The sequence below is a fragment of the Rutilus rutilus genome (genome assembly GCF_951802725.1).
Source record: "Rutilus rutilus genome assembly, chromosome: 1".
In the NCBI taxonomy this organism is placed as follows: Eukaryota; Metazoa; Chordata; class Actinopteri; order Cypriniformes; family Leuciscidae; genus Rutilus; species Rutilus rutilus.
The window spans coordinates 39,995,213-40,013,369 of record NC_140209.1 but is presented as its reverse complement, the minus strand read 5'-3'; the positions used below and the strand labels follow the sequence as shown (position 1 = coordinate 40,013,369).

General features: G+C 37.2%; 1 protein-coding gene across 2 annotated transcripts in view; it reads left to right on the top strand.

The window, feature by feature from the left end:
• The first annotated feature begins 5,670 nt into the window (after positions 1 to 5,670).
• The window catches only part of prkcbb (protein kinase C, beta b), a 132,213-nt gene continuing 119,726 nt past the window's right edge, over positions 5,671 to 18,157 (top strand). Inside the window, exons 1-2 of one of the 2 annotated variants that reach the window (XM_084434651.1) lie at positions 5,671 to 6,046; positions 7,100 to 7,131. In XM_084434651.1, coding sequence (XP_084290777.1) covers positions 5,871 to 6,046; positions 7,100 to 7,131 — 208 coding nt within the window. In that variant the 5' untranslated portion in view covers positions 5,671 to 5,870. The remainder of the gene's footprint in view (positions 6,047 to 7,099; positions 7,132 to 18,157) is intronic. The other variant, XM_084434652.1, reaches the window with a different exon arrangement.

The window sequence follows — 18,157 nt, the reverse complement described above, 5'->3', positions numbered from 1 at the left end:
CATAATACAGCTCAGCTGAATGAACCATTCCAAACGGCCTTGTTCTTTGGAGATTTCGTGCGTGTGCTCTTCATCTAGCAGAACAAAAACCCCAAGTGTAATAAAGGATGTGATCAACCTATATTTATCACTATGTAAAGGCATCTCCATAGCAACCATAGAAAAAAAAAAGACTCATACTCTCCTTATTATTCCATTAAACACCAAAGCATTACAGAGAGGCAGACATCAGGCACTAGAAAAGGTTACAAGATATTCTTAGGAACAATAGGCCTGAATATATAATTTTCTTCTCTTTGTGCATCACGCAAACAAGTGCAGTAACTTTCTAGTGTAGGGAAATCACAAATATAATCATTTAAACTAAAAACCCAAGACATTTTCATCATTTACTCACCCTCATCATATCGTTCCAAACGTGTATGACTTTCTTCTGTGGAACATAAAGGAAGAACATTTTAGGTGACGACTGACTTTCACTGTGTAAACAAAACATACAAACACTGAGACATTTATCAAACTATCTTCTTTAATGTTCTACAAAAACGCAATCAGTTTTGGAACAACGTGAGTAAAAAATAATAATAAAAAAAAAAAAAACCCAGAATATTTTCATTTTCAAGTGCACTAATACCTTTAGGAGCGTATGTTTAACACATATATATTCCAACAGTAGGTGGCAGTATTTTATCTTGTTGAATCTTGCTCTGCTGACAAAAAAAGAGAGAAGATTTTGCAACGATGGATGTGCTTGAAAATCAAATACATTTTTACAACAACAACAACACAAACCGACATCAATAGGTGTCTGAGGTTCCAGTCTTGAGGAGCCTCTCTCACATAATACACAAACTCACAAAAAAGATTTCAAACCGCAGGATTTCAGTGCATGTAGCAGGTATGGTGTGTGTGTGTGTGTGTGTGTGCGTGGGCGACTGCCAGTGGAAAGCGTAGTGGGCGCAGAGCAGGTAAACTCTGGATGCTGTTATAGCTTGTGGGCATCACTACTCACATGTGATCTCTGTGACCTTAACACTATATCTCCCGTACCACCATTAAACTGCGCAGTTCTAGGTTGCATTTCCGTCCTTCTCACATGTGGCTGTGCATTTAACGGTTTCTGACTAGGCTTTAACACAGGAAAAGACAGTGTCAACATAGAGAACATATTTAACGTGGTCTTCACCACACAAAACTTCACAACAGATCTAGAAGCTAAACAAAAGCAATCTTATCTGCAAGAGAGATGAATTTTACAACATCACTTTTTACACATTTAGGCCTAATACAAATGTAGGCTAAAGAGTAAAATCTACAACGTGAGGATGGTTTGAAAAGGATAGTTCACTCAAAAATGAACGAAAATATCATAATTTACACATCTATGTTGTTTAAAACGCCAGTATTTTTTTTCCTTAATTTTTCTAAAATATGTTTTGAATAATGTCCACACTGCTCTTTCATGCATTAAAAATGAATTGGGACATTCTGATATAAAAATCTCCTTTTATGTTCCACAGATGAAAGTCATACAGGCTTCAAGAGACATGTGATGTGTGTATCTGGGTGAACTATTCCTGTAGTGTTGTAAATGGTGATGAGAAATGACATTAGCCAAGTAGCATATGGGTTGTGCCAAAAACTGCCTACTACACAATTATTTATTGGATTTAACATTCTCGTTTCATTCAGACAAAAAATGTTTTACTTTTTCGACACAATTTGAACAAGTAAATGTGTGCATATTTTAAAATAAATTATTATGTGCAAATAGTTTAAACTGATTACTTCATATTCATAAATACAATTAGACTTAGAAATTCTTAAGGGTTCTTATTTATTTTTCTTTAATCCTTTAAATCCATTTTAATTCTGTATTTTTTTAATCAACAACAACAAAAAATTAAAGGCCCACTGAAGTGCCTTGAAACTGAAGTGCATTATTCAATGTTTTGACGTAATTTCCACTGAAACAGGAAGACAGGGCGGGACACACCGAACAGCCCCTCCCCCTTTTTAAATAGCCAATAGCTTTTTAGTTTATATCAGAGCTCAGCCAGAGTCGTTGAGCTCGCTAAAGCCGCAGTTTCCTCCTAATCTCTATCCGTTTCTCCTCCAAATCTCCTCCATTTCGCTTTAAATTCAGTTGGGTCCGATACGTTCTGTGGTCTACGCCGACTCGCGCATATGGTCTGCTCTGTGCTATATTGTCTCTATAATGTAGGGGATGGGACGCTTTAGATTCTAGAGAGCATTTGATTGGACAGAAAATCTGATGAGAAGCTGAAGTGCAGAGTGATGTCATCAAAATCATTGATCCATATTGGCGGAAGTGAGAGACTGTAAGTTTTGAATTCTTATACAGTATATTTAATGCTAATTTTGTCATTGTTTTTGAGCACACTAGCTTATAGATAAGAGCAAGGCTAACATATTCATATTCATACTAAAGTAAAAAAAAAATGCAATTTTGATTTCATGCAGACTTTAAGCAAGACACGATAGCCACGGTAGCCTGCTTATATGCTATATATTAAATATTTGTATTTATATATTAAATATTTATAATTCAAGAATAAAAATCTGACTACTTTAATTTTGTTCAGCTAAAAACGTGCAAAAGCTGTATTTCCCAGTTAATGCGTATGCGTGTTCTAGATACAGGTAATTGGCGTTTCTTTCGATATTACAATCCTCACACTATAAGCACAGACACTATTTATGTGATCCGTTTTGTGCTTATGGTGTGCGTGCGCCTAATTAACCCTTAAACGCATATCCGGTCTTTAGTGACCTGGGACGTCATTCACTACCCTCCTCCTCATAAATTGTTTTAAGTTAGATATCAACCTTCTTAGTATTCCTCAATCAATTCATTATAAACAATATAACAAGAAAAAAATTATACAATTATAAAAGAATGCCTGTTTTCCCATTCATTTTTTGTAAAAATTTCATAGGGTCGCTAACGACCCAAGGTGTGTAGCAGTGTAATATTTTTTTCTGCACAACAATAATTGAATATTTAATGACTGAATAGGTGCACATCACCTTTATTCCACAAGGTGGCAATGTCTGATACACAATGATGAAGTGACATTTTACTCATAGTTACCGCAGGCAATAAACAAAACAAAAAAACAGATCATCAGCAAAACTTCAAATGGCTCAGCGATTTACTGCAGAGAAAGTACTGAACGCAATTAAATATTAGTGTTACTGTTACTTGATGGTGGATCTGGTGAAGAAGCTGGCATTGATTAAAATATTGATTTTGAAGATGTAGAAATTGATAGTTTTAGAATATGTTTGAGATCACAAATATGAGACAGATGCTGAATGTACTGGGAAATGAGCTCTGACGAGGAGGACAGTGATGATGGTATAAAACATCTGCTTAAACTGACCCATTCCAAGCTCCAAAAGGTAACACAAATATGCTTTACTCTAATATCAGGAGAGTTTTATATTATCATGACGGGTAGAGATCAATCCGTGTTAGATATAGATCCCGGTCACTAAAGATGTAATGATTGGCGAATCATTCAGGCATTTAAGGGTTAAAAGTCAGAATACTCGATTCGTCTTCGAAACAATCGATTAGCCTACCAATAGAATCGATTGTTGGAGCCCTGGAGAATAGCAGTTCAGCAACAAGCATGAATCACACAATATGATACAGGCATATGACAACATCAGCACAAGAAGTTTAAGCTCCCTGCTGAAGTTCACTCAGTCTCTCTCGGTAAGTGCATTGTACTCTCAGCCGCTGGTTGTCCTTGCCTCCTACTTGTTAGTGCGTCACAGAAAAGGAATGAAACAACTCTGCTGAAAAGAGTCAGCTGGGACACAACATGAAAATTTATGTAACAAAGCTTAGACGTCAATTTAGGCCTATGTGAGCAGCCACCGAAATAACTTGGCTATCCGTGCAGCTTCAGACTTTAGGGAGATCAGAGAAACTGCAGCCTGTTGCATCTGAACCCTTAAGAAAATACGTTGATATAATTGTAAGAGTATTATAATTTATAGGTTTCTAAACTAAAAGGTAGGGTATAGGCAATTTTGAACAGGCTAGCAATAGCAAGCTAGCTTTGAAAGCATAAGATCCCACCCTTCCTTCAGAGTGTCTCCAAAGCCACGCCTCCTTCAAAACACATGAACGAGACAGCGTTGAATTACCATGTGTCTCAAAGCACATAACATTACAATAATAATGAACGTAAACAACTTACAGAAATCGTACTTGTTACTTACAGATTAATTTCGGTGTTGAGAGTGTTGACAAAGAAACGCATAAATCCGAGTCTGAGAACTTGAACAGTTCAGGGTAGACATCACAGGTTGCCATCTTGTGGTTACGATATGGCATGAACGCAGCATAAGCTCGTTGTTTTGGTTCTGGAGGAACTAAAAGGTGGCTGCTGTACTTTGTTTGCGGCGTTCAGTGACTCTGTCTACAGCTCTGCATGGCCTTACATAACCCGCTGATGACGTGTGATGTCTGCGCGAGCAGGGTTTGCGGAGGTGTGCAAATACATTTGTTAACAGGCAGGTAAGACAACGTATCATTGCATTCGGACCGAATACAATGATTGGACGAACATTTTTTGGTCCTGTGACTTCTACAGAAGATATACATGTTTTAATATTTAGACCACTTATATTATTGATTGCTATCAGGATGTGAAGAGAGTTTCAACCAGTATAACAAAAAGTGTTTATAAAACAAATTGTCTAGCCTACCTTTAAGGGGTATGTTTCCAATAGTGTAGCCTACTTTATGTTAAGTAATCACAGATTCATCTGTGCTAATGAGAGACATTTTCATGATCGTATAAAGTATATTATGATATGTCATGAAAATCACATATTGCATGGTGGTTACTTCTGTATAAAATAGTTATTCTTTCTTAGTTTGTCATATTTTTAAGGTGCTCTCAGTCAGTTTTTATTTTTAACTGGCACATATTTATCCCAGTTTAACCAGTGGTTGTGAAATAAAACGTATCTGCATAAAGTGTTGTTTTTTTTTACTTTGTTTCTGTGCCCTCACACACTAACTGTTTGTATATCTCGTTTTTCTTTTTGTTCCTCTCAGTCTCATACTAAACACATGAATGTGATGGACATTCATTTTAATTGAAACAATTTAGCGGTGCATTTTGTACTGCAGGTCATGTGATTGTCATGTTAGTGCCCATGAGAGGGCGAACCGCTCCTTTAGAATAAAGTCTCTTTTTTTCTAGATGACTACAGTCAAGTCTTATTATCTCATATGGCTGGATATGACTTTAATAATATTAATCTTAAATGCTATTTTTGTGTAAAACTTTTTATTAGAAAAAAATCAAAACTTTTATCACATATTATCATTTATTTATCATTTATTAGAAAAAAGTTTTAGCGCATAGAATTTGTGTTTTAATGCAATTACTTAATATACATTAGCTATCATCAAGGCAGTGACAGGCTTCATGGTTGACATCTTTCTTGCAATATAAATTTTCATGAGCCTCATGTTTCGTAATCTAGTCGTAAACGTTTCCTATTGTCTCTTCCTCATTATGCTGTTGAGCGCTTTCATGTAAATGTGAGAGAGGTTTGACAGAATCTCTATCAATCAGCTCTGCTTGCCAAAGGTAAATGAGTGGGAGGGTGGGAGGAGTCTGGTAACTGCGCGTCAGTTTGTGTGTGTGAGAGAGTGTGTGTTTGCGTGTACCGGGGTGTAAGGAGAGCACTTGGGCGGAGAAGGACGCAAAGCATCGCGCCTGAGAGTTCATCGCAGTCTGAAGCTCCGCGTTATATGTACACACTCCGCTCAACTAACTCCGGTATACAGGCTCGCGCAAACTTTCCCCGCGTTGAGAATGGCAGAACCGGCACAGTCGAACAGCGATGGAGAGGAGAGCAGCGCACCCATGAGAGGCTTTGCCCGACAAGGTGCTCTGAGACAGAAGAACGTTCACGAAGTCAAGGATCACAAGTTTATCGCTCGCTTCTTCAAGCAGCCTACTTTCTGCAGCCACTGCACGGACTTTATCTGGTAAGTTGCTCTAAAACTAGTTCATTACCTACTGAGCTGTATGGCAAGCTGCTTTAACATTCAATTTTTTATAACTAGTGTTTTGTGTCGTTAGTTCTTTATTTTTTTATATATATTTTTTTATTACTAGTAAGCAATCCATTAGTGACTAGTAGCCTTTACAATTTTACAAGCAGCTATGCATTAGATAAATGTACTTTTTCATTAGATACTAGTAGGCCTATTACTCACACCTTAGTAGTAGCCTAACTGTTCACATCATGGTTAGCCTAGGCTATACTAGTGTCTAGTATACTAGTGTCTGTATACAAGGCACTAGTAGTCTATCTGTCTTAAAAATTCTCGTTATAGGCTATGCAATGTGGGCTTGCTCCTTAGTAGGTAAATTAAATCTCTTATTAGTAAGATTAGAAATGTTCTAGTGAAATTGTATTGGGAATCACATTATTGTCTTATAAATGAATAACAAATAAAAATATAAAAATAATAAAAAAAAGATTCTTTTTAATTTGAAGGAATATTAAAATGGCTTTCCATAGAGGTGGACCTGTTACTGTTGCAGCTCAGGTGTAACACTGTACACTGTGTCTCAAAACATATTGTATGGTCTACCTAAACAGCACTCATTTATGAGGATCGTTTTAGGGCTCCGCTGACTCAGAATATGCCTGAAGTGTCCAAAATGTTGATCGTTAGGAGCTCACTTGGTTTGAGCCATGGCTTTATTGATGATTTCCCTAAATAAAGGATGTAAAGTGCTAAGTAAAATGAAAATGGGAATGGGAAAATACGACTTGATTGTTTATTTATTTATTTATTTGATATGGACATAACAACTGCATTGGACAAACCAGATACATTGTTTTTATAGTGTTATAGCAAAACTGCTAATTTGCAACACTTGTCCATAGGTCCATTGTAAGTGTATAGTACAAGAAATATGAAATGAGTCGTATTACACGAGACAACAGTCAGACCATAAAGTGATTTAGTCAGTTCTAATATTTTTGGTTCTAATATTTCTTTCAATGAACCATTGCTTTTATCTTTCAGGGGTTTTGGGAAACAAGGATTTCAGTGTCAAGGTAGGAATTTACTATTCATTGTATATTTTGAAACATCTTTGGAAGTGTAAAGAGAAACAGTAAAGTCTTTTCAAGGACCTTCAGTATTGCATATATGACACATCTCAAAGATTTTCCTTCTAATGGTGCTACTAGAGGACTTGTTGACAGTGTTTAAAGTCTTAAAGGAGCTCACAAGATCTATTTTGAAAAGATGCCTTGAGGTTTTCCAGAGGTTTCCACTAGAGTGATGATATTAGGAACCTCAATAGGTGCCTCAAGTATCTTTTCATTTTCACAGTGTAGATATCATTCAAAGCATTTTGACAGTATAATTGCAATTTATTAATGAGACATTTAATAAATTAAATTTGGACACTGGTAAAATACATGATAAGGCAGATAAGCAGTCTCCGATAACTACATACCTCTGTTAAATTAAAATCTCTCAAATAAAATCTTAAATTACACATTTTAGATTTTGAGTTTCATTTCATATCCTCTTTCACAGTAAATCTATAGCCGTTTTAAGGGGATTCTACCTGCATAACTGTCCAGAATGGAAGCATCTTTAATCCTCACTGGAAAAGTTATTGCTTCGTGTTCATCACTTGTGTCTAGTTACCAAATTTACGAGGGACGCCTTTGGACTATGACCAAGTTTGGCATTTCTCATATGAAATCATGAAATTATAAGAGACAGCTTTTTGTCAAACTCTTGCAGTATCACTTGGAAGTGTGAAGTTTTGGCACATTTTCTAACATTGGAATTTGTACCTGAAGACCATTGGATAGCAGTTTTCTGTATGAGTCTAGATTACACTTGAAAAGTGATTTTAATTCTTACACACTGAATGTTCTTTAAGGCGACTGCAATTACCAGTCACAGCAGGTCAATGGCACCCTCTGCGGTGCTTCTCCATTTTTTCCACCGCAGGCTTCAGCACTAGCTCTAATTACAGGTCCACAGATGAGTACGATGACTTTACCCACTTTTTTGCTCTCCCTCTGTTCTTCGCTCTTTATTTTTTTTCTTTCAAGTCACGTTCTCAAATCTATTCACATCTCCTCTAAACCTGTTGAAACCCTCCATTGATTTGTGAGAGCAGAGCAGCCCTGACTGTATCTGGAATGTCGGACCCCATTGGAGCTGAGGGAGAAAGGGAATTCTTCTGCAAGGTCATGCTCAGACATGCTGAAACCTGAGGGTCTCTGCTGGAAAGCAAAGCTGTTTGTGCCTACTGGTTATGAGATGTTAGAACAGTGTGGGAACTATACGTCTTGTTTATTATCAGTGTAGGTTTTGCAGTTTCTTCTTCTCCTTTTGGTGTGCATTGTGAATGCACCAGAAGAGCAAGCTTTTCTCCTGTGTTCTCCTCCTTTCTCCAAGTGTTAGTTCACCCAAAAACCCTCATGTTCTCCAAACCGTAAGACTTTCGTTCATCTTCGGATCACAAATGAAGATATTTTGAATAAAATCTGAGAGCTTTCTGTCCCTTCATTTACAGCTCGTAAGACATTGACAGATCGTAAAAATTATCCACATGAATTGAGTGGTTTAGTCCAAATTTTCTTTATACTCTGAACAGATTACATTTAGGCTTTTATTCACATATAAACATTCATCAACGTACACATCAGTTGTGGTAAACGGAAGCTCAAGCATGTTCGCTTGACATGCAAGAACCAATGAGGTTCATTCTCGTGTTACGCAGCACGTTTGAGCTTTTTGAACAAGCCAATGAGGTTTGTTCTCGCATGTCAAGCAGGTTCTGTTGAGCTTCTGTTTATGTTCACTGATCAATGTTTAAATGTGAATAAAAGCCTAAATTCAATCTGTTCATCATATAAAACGATCGTCTCTCTCCAGAAAATTTGGACTAATCCGCTCAATTCATAAGGAATAGTTTTTACCATCTCATTAACTTTTTGAAGCGTCAAAGTGGTAGTTGTATAGCTGTCAATGAAGGGACAGCACAGGCTCAGATTTTATTGAAATATCTTCATTTGTGTTCCAAAGATGGACGAAAGTCTTATGGGTTTGGAACGAAGGGTGAGATAATGATGACAGAATACAATCTTTTGGGTGAACTAACCCTTTATAACAGTTATAAGTTCTCAACCACTTTTGTTAAATGGAAAGAGCAGCTTGGACATTTTGCTAGATTACTCCCTTTTAAGTAACAAAAATGTATGGTTTGAACTTTGAGATGAGTATAGGGTTCGATGTTTTTGGACGAACTGTTCCTGTAAATAACACTAGACTTTAGTTCATGGTTCAGAATGAGCCTTTACAGCAGTGGCTTTCAACTTGCGTCATGTGTCTGTTCTTAAACAATGTAATGCAAATAATAAAATGCAACTAACCATGAACAAAACTATGCAAATAAAAAAATACTGTTTCTTGCAGTATTTTCACCATCCTCTAGTCTAGTGCAGTATACTAATTACAGACTAGTCCACATTGTAGTAACCTGTGGCGTGCTGAAGGCTGCAGTGGCAAAAGCTCCGGACTGTGACTAGCTTCACAGTTCCTGGGCCACTCAATTTAAGGTCACTTTAATGGCAAAAAAGGTCCATTATCAATAATGTCCATTGTCAATAATATTGAAACAATAAGAATTCGCCTATGAAAATTCCCAGAACAATGGTAAATGTGACGGTACTTTAAGGCATTGGTCTTTTCTTTTGCAGATCCATGATTAATTCAGATGTCATTGTGTACTTCAAGGGAAATAGTATCCATGATTATTTCAGATTTATTTCCTATTCATAATTATGTTCATTATTATCGGATGAACTTGAGATTGTAGTGCTTAGAAAATATAGAAAATCCTTTTGCCTACAAGTCGTTTTGTGTGTGTGTTCAATGGAGAAAAAGAGAAATAGATTATCTGAGGAATGTTGAAGACCCTTATGGAACACCAGCACAGCTGTGATCTGGTTCTTCCTTAATCATCAGTGTGTGGAAAACAGTGAGTAAATAATAAAATAGGATTTCCACTTGCTGTCAGCTTGATTGTGAACCAGCTGCTTAGGAGAGCCTCTTTTGCCTCCTCAGTCGTAATTGCAAAATTACGAGTTTGAAGAAGAGCTGGCAGAATGCTAGATAGAATGCTAGAATCTGGATAGAACTGAGCAACAGAGAACTAGAAAGAAGCTCATGAATGATGGTGAAGGGGTAGCGAGATGGTCAGAAGAAGAAAAAGTATTCCATTTTTGAATTAAATGATATATATGGGGAAATTGCATATGGGAAATTGAATGTCTGCTTGACAAGTAAATGGATATGAAATGTTAATTTTTGATTTTAAATTGTTTTATTATGTGAGAATAAAAGACAGAGTGATTTGAAAAAATATTGTTGGAGATTGACCAATCAGAATGATTCAGACTTTTAGAAAGTCTCTTTGATGGTAAATTTCATTATTTGTACACTTTTTGAAACCAACCTGATGATTTCACTTGAACGTCACTAACCACTCACCTTCTGCCTATATGCTCTTTGAAAACCGAAGCAGACTGTGATTGCATTTATGTATTTGTGATGCAGGGGGTGTCTCACACCTCGCTCTGTTCTGTGCAAAAGCAGAACATCTCCACATCTGAAGGTGTGGGCCGTTTAAAGCCTCTATAAATAGCATAAGTGTTCCATGAAGCAGTGCTTAAATAAGGGTGGTGGGGGGTATGTGTGGGCGTTCGGTGAGATCAGTAGTATATGAAATGCAATGCATAGAAGAACCTCAATCAGAGAACACGCCATTAGTTCATATACGTCATCACCCTGTTCTTGCAAGAATAATTCATGTGTTTGCTCCATTTTTGCAGATTTGGAATGGCATGTTCCAGACAGTAGCCTCATTTCAAGAGGAAAAATATAAATGATCAATGGCAACATAAGGCACTGCTGCGTTCCACTGTAGAGAGGAGTAAAGCTGTGTGTATCAGCCACGAGGAAGATTGAATTGCCCTGAGGTTTCTCAGTAGAGTTAGTTTTTAATCTTTTCATCTGAAATATCAACTGTGTAGATGTTTCTCCTAATATTTCCCTGAAGAGAGAAAAATAGACATTCAGTAAGGCTATAGAGCTATAAAATAAATGCAGATTGCATAGATCAGATTTGGTTTAGGAAGAATTTGATGAGAAATGTTTGAGTTAATATTGACATTTTTGACTTCTTATTGCAGACTTTGCTATTGTGGCAGCTGCGAGTAGTTTAAGACATTGAGATCTTTTAGAGGAGAAACATTTGAGATTACTGTTTTTCTTTAGGAGAAAGATCTTAGAAGCAGAAGTTTACATTTGCCCTTTGTGTGATCTCATTTAGCATATTTACATGCACTTTTAAAAGTTTGATTTCAGTCTGAATAGAAACAGTAATTAATTTGTTTTTAAATGTCATGTGAACACTTTAGCTCCACTGAAATTGCATGAATCCAGTACAAAGTAGTACAGTCAAGCTGTATTTTATAAGGTCTGCCACTATAACAGTCTGTTCTTTCATCATTTCAACTCAAATAGAAATAAAAAATGTTTCCCCAAAAGTCCCTTTATTGCTACGATCCAATTTTGATCTGAATCCATTTGCGTTAGAAAATAAATCTGAGCAGTCATTGGCTGATTGCTGATGTTTCAACCAGCTAATGAATGCTGAGAGCCAATTACGCATGGATAGAAGAGCCCGACAAGGGCCATCTGCTCGCCTTTCGGGACCTAATAAAAAGGTCTGCCGAGAGCCTTGTTGCAGGAAGAGAATGCGTGTAATAATGCAATAAGGACGTTCAACTGCCTGTAAAAGTGCCTCCATATTAAGCAAGTAGAGTTGAAACTCAATTTAGTCCTGAATGCGGTTAGCCTCTCCCGGTGCTTTCAGCCAGATTAGATCATGCTGGTGTTTTCCAGGCTACTTGAGGGAGGGTTCCTGCTCTATTGACACTGCAAGGTTGTTTACTGCAGAACAAGATCCTTTTGTTTAGAACAAACATGTCTGACCTTTGTGGCTCCAATGTCCCAGAGGACAAGATGCATGAGGCTCAATATTCCCTTCTGCTGGACCTCATTCGGTCTCTCTGCTAAATTAAACCAACTTCAGCCCTTTCAATATTCATGTCATTGTCAGTTTTCAGTTTCGATGGCCTGAAAGGACTCAGACTTAATGTGAGGGTTTTTTGGAAGAGTTTTGAACTTCAACTCATGAGCTGGCTGGTCAGGTGCTCTTTGTTTGATTGCAGCCGGTGCTGCATGTGATGTATGTGCTGGCCGACGGGTCCACTGGAAGTTGGAAAGAGGGTTAAGAGGACAGGAAAGGCAGCCACCAGCTAAGCATCTGAAACTGGCTGGCTGGAGGTCCTCCTGGGACCGTCTTCTCTTTATTTGGCCTTACTTTTAAATGGGCCGTTAGAGAGAACTCACTCCATCAGTGAGGCAGTCCAGATCTGAGCCGCAGTTAGATAGACACTTTGAGGATTTATTGTTTAATGGTGCTTGATAAGGTTTCTCTTGTTGTCAGCTCATCTTCATAGCACCTATAAAATAAGAACCTATTTTGAGGGATTTTTATGTCATGGTGAATCTGACTGAAAGTTTACATTGTTTAAATGGGCAGAGGAAACTCACTGTGCTTGATATAGATATGAGCTTCGTAGTATGAGCAGTGTTAGTACTACTTTGGTTCATCATCTGTTTTTGTGTAAACAGTGTCTGCTTTTTCCAGCGTGGTCGCCCACATCTGTGAGAACTGAAGGGAGATTCAAGGGGATCTGTAAACCTGAGATGCCAACACTTATCTGCCATGTTAGATACATCACCAACCCAGTCCTCCACTTAACTGTGCTAGTGCTTTGAGTGTGGGATCCTGTCACAAATCTATCAACATGTCTAATTCCTTCTTGTATCTCTCTGTTTGAGTCTCAGCGTTATCATGATGACTGACAATGATTCAGAGACCACAGTCTGAGAGTGCCGTCAGAGCAGAGAACACAAGAGTGCAGCCCTTTCTCCAGAGAAACGGCTTTGAGCTGCGCTGTCCAGATATCAACCTCGCCGACAACTTCCACATGCTAAGTAGTGCTGCTATGCTTTTAGTGCACTCCTGAAAATTTTTTTTTTAAATAAAATTGGGCCAAGCCAAAAATTGCTCAATATTTAGTGGTCTTTTAATGGTCTTAACCATTTTAATCACAAATCACTGGTCAGGAAATTAGCAAGAATTGCACAAATACTATAGATAATGTAACTTAGCACGGAGTAGCCTTTTCTAACTTGCAGACAGCTTTTTACAGGAAGAAGAGTCAATGTTGTTCCACTCATGAGTAGTTGAAAAATGTCTCCCAGTTCGTTTGAGTTTAATGTGAGACCAAATATTCACTATAGGGTTGAAGATAGATGCATGAAGATGCATTTATTATTATATTTCTCTCAAGATTTTCTAAGACACCACTCTGGAGCATCACCATGCCACTTGTGTTTCATTGTGATACATTACTACACACACAACCTCCCATATTCTGGCAAAACTTCATTCTGTCTTAGATGTTTTTCTGAAACAGCAATGGCTTTTTAAGTAGTGCATTTGCTTAAATTTGGCTAATTTCCTGACCAATAATTTGTGGTTAAGTCAATTAAAAGCTTAGTGTTTAGCCATGTTGGGCTTCGGCCACCCGTCTCTTTAGATAATGACGCTGTAATATCAGTAAATAAGATTGACCAAAGTCCTTTTCAAGGAAAGTAATTTCACTCTGTGACTGACTATATTTGCAATGCCTCCGGTCAGCTATTTCAGGCATGCATGATCAGCACTAGTCTACTTGAATGTGGAAGTCCTGAAAACTCAAAAACTGCTTTCTGGACTCACATTTAAATAACATAGTTCATGTCAGATTTTGTTGTTGATTTGAAATGGTCCACAAATGTTGTTTCTTATGCTTCTTTAGCCATGTTGGGCTTCGGCCACCCGTCTCTTTAGATAATGACGCTGTAATATCAGTAAATAAGATTGACCAAAGTCCTTTTCAAGGAAAGTAATTTCACTCTGTGACTGACTATATTTGCAATGCCTCCGGTCAGCTATTTCAGGCATGCATGATCAGCACTAGTCTACTTGAATGTGGAAGTCCTGAAAACTCAAAAACTGCTTTCTGGACTCACATTTAAATAACATAGTTCATGTCAGATTTTGTTGTTGATTTGAAATGGTCCACAAATGTTGTTTCTTATGCTTCTTTAGCCATGTTGGGCTTCGGCCACCCGTCTCTTTAGATAATGACGCTGTAATATCAGTAAATAAGATTGACCAAAGTCCTTTTCAAGGAAAGTAATTTCACTCTGTGACTGACTATATTTGCAATGCCTCCGGTCAGCTATTTCAGGCATGCATGATCAGCACTAGTCTACTTGAATGTGGAAGTCCTGAAAACTCAAAAACTGCTTTCTGGACTCACATTTAAATAACATAGTTCATGTCAGATTTTGTTGTTGATTTGAAATGGTCCACAAATGTTGTTTCTTATGCTCAAATGGCATTAAAAAAAACCATATTTCAGGTTTTCCAGCCAATCAGACAATTCCAAGCACGTCTCAGGACTGTTTGTATGGGAACCGGAGCCTCTAACAGCAGCTGCAATTATGCGACAACTTTACCAATTTCTGATTGGCTCTCTTATTTAGAAGATGTGACTTTTTCTGTCATAATGTGCATTGTACTTTCCTAGAACAAAATGCTGAAATAAATGAAAATAGAAAATGTGTGCTATAGTAGCCAGTCAATTTGTTGCGGTTACAATGTGATTACAGATTATTGGCCTGGCCAATATGTTTAAAATTATAACAATGCCTTTAGCTTGTATGAGGAACAGACTAGGATGCATCAATATTAAAATATGCTGATTATTATATGTTGATAAATATGTCATGCCATGGCTGGTAATAATGTCTATAGTATTTTGTCTAAAAAAAAATCACCAAAATCTAAAAATCGTTTTAAATGCTACAGGTGAGTTTAGTCGTCACAACAATTTTAAGGCTCATTATGACAAACGATATTCATTTTGAGATTTGGTAATGATTACACATGATTATAAATTCTTTGTGTTTTTAAAGATTAACTTTAAGTGAGCGTTAGATGATGGCAGAGGTAATTTAAATGTAAAATTAAAGGTAATTAGCATGAACCATTAAATATCCAATATGGACCAATCAATTAAGAATCTCTAATATCTGCCAATAAACGATATGGTACAGTCAGAAGTGAACTCAACACCATATACAACAAGAAATGTGCTGAAATATGAGTGAAATATGAGAGCTAGGGCTTTCATAGATTTTAGATTTTGGTTGAACTGTCTCTTTAAGATCATTTTTAACTTCAGACCAGACTGAAATGTTCGCAGACGGTACAGCTGTGAATGGAGGCTGAATCTGTGCAAGTGAGCTGCACCGGGTGAAGTGAGAGGGGCAGTTTGAGGGGTGAATTTGCAGGTGTGTATGTGTTACAGTGAAGTCGGGTTCACCGCTGGGATCACTGTCAGTCGTATATTAAAAATGGGCAATCTCAGAGTGGGCGCCAGCTAGGTTAAAAGCTTCCCCAGGCTATCAGTCACACTTTTAATTGAAATGCAAGTATGTTAGGACACAGGGGCTGTTTTTAAGCACAGCTGGCCTTACCTGAGCTGACAAAGACTGAAGACTCTGGTTGAATGTTTAAAAATATATTAAAAAAATATGTGAGGTATACGATTAGCCTACTTTACCTGACAGAACCAGCATGTATTGGATTTCGTGAATACTACACAAAATAAAGGGATAGCTGCAGAGTACCTGATATTTTCTTCAGGGAGTGATTCAGGTCACTTCTCAAGTGTTTTGCTAGTTAGCATGGTCCAGTTAGCCTCCACTGCTAGCGGCAGCTGAGAATCAAAATCTTTATTGCCAAGAATATTCTCACATATGAGGAATTTGTCTTGGTGGCAGAAGCTTCCACAGCACTGACAGAATGACAGCAGCAAGACCGATTCAAAACATATATAAAACTGCACAATATACAAAATAGCAACTGCAATTGAGATGAATGGAAATGCTACAAGTTAGCTTTCTCTAGGTATGGTAAGCTCGTGTGACAAATTGCCTCCCAAAAATGTACAGACTGTTTATGAAAAACATTATGCTTTTGTTTTATTTTTGCTATGTGATGCAGGTCTCCCTTAGTTCATTTCTTTGCTGAAAAGATACACTACCGTTCAAAAGTTCTGGTATGTGATTTAGAAGGGTTTTCAGCATTTATAATAATAAAAAATGTTTGTCTGAAGGATCATGTGACTCTGAAGTCTGGAGTAATATTGCAAAAAAATTCAGGTTTGACATCACAAATTGTAAATCTATTAAAATATATTCAAACAGAAATCAGTTATTTCAAATTGCAATATTTCACAATAATTTTACTATATTTTTGATCAAACACAGTTTTGGTGAGCCGAGAGACTTTCAAAAACATTAAAAAAGGCAGCCAAGAATGTTTTTAATGCAATAGATGCTATTTACACTAAGTGAAAATAGCGATAGATTCTGTTTACACTATGCAAAAATAGCAGTATTTTCTTTGCAATAAGTGTAAAAAGTAGTAATGCTATTTATACTTATACAGTATATATAAATAGTGGCAGATACTATTTGCAATAATAATATAGTGTAAATTATTATATTTATTACAATTATTAAATGGATGCTGTGCCTTATTGGTACAATACTGATAATCACTTTATTTTTAATCACACGTTAGACACTATTTTCACTGTACGGAAATTTTCTTCATTTTTTTCTTCATTTTTGTTTCCGATCTGATATGTGATGGGGAAAAGGAGTAGAGTAAGTTCAGCAAAAGGCGGATTCAAACTTGGGTCGTTTTGCATCAAAACTTTCAGCCACGTGCCTTACCCCTATACTATTGCTACTGTTGTCAATCTAGCGTCTTCCGTAATTTTGTCTGGCCCAACCAGACGTCAGTGGGTGGAGTTAGTGTAACGTCAGTGGGTGGAGTTACTCTGCCAACAAGGCGGGCTATTTGCTCTTAGTGTAAATAGATACTCCGGAAAAAAAAAAAATCTTACTGACCCCAAGCTTTTGAAACTGTCCCAACTCTGTGTAATTAGTCACTCTAGGAAACTTTTGAAGTTCACGACTTTATTGTCTCAGTGATTTCATTCATTCGTTCTGTGTTCTGGAATTGCCCATAAATGCATCAGTAGGGTAGATGCCTTTTTAGGCAGCCTGGTTGAACCAAGTTCTTTCAGTATTGACCCAACTGGGTATTGATGCTATTGTATGAGCCTGATCGATGTTAATGCAGTGAATTCCCTCTGGCCAGCAATTTAATCGGACCTTCTGCTGTAGAACACAGGGGAAATATGCATATGTAAGCTTTCCACTGATTCATTCAGGTTTAGGAATGAAAGGAGGAGACAATTATTATTGAAGTTAAATGAGAATGAAATTTAAGGCTTTCACAAGCTTTAACACTGATGCGAGTAACCTTTGCTTGCTTTTTTCAGGACTCGCTTTTTCTTAAGCTCCAACATGAACAAATTCTGAGAATAAATAAATTATTAATAAATAAATAAATGCAATCTCTATATCTGACCTGAATGTTCTTGTAGAGAGCCAAACTGTTTTAGAGACCTGAAGAAAGACCATGGACATTTCTGTACGCTTCAGGTTTCTGATAATACATGATGAGCTGTTTATACTTATACTAAATGCGGACAGAACGAGAAATGCATTACTGATTCATAGTGTCACACTGATTTATATCGTACTCTATTTATGCATAATTATATATTACATTCTACGTGATCTGGTTTGAATGACAGTAAACAGGGTGTGTAGATGGCGCTGATGATGATGATTGGTGAAGTAAAGGCCTGTAAGAAGGCTACAATAATAGTGCTGCAGTTCTCCTCAAACCAATTTAACCCATAGGACCATTTAACTGCTTGCTGCAGTTGCTAGGCAACAGGAGATGAGTAGCCTCACAGTATATGACTACTTTTGAAGCTT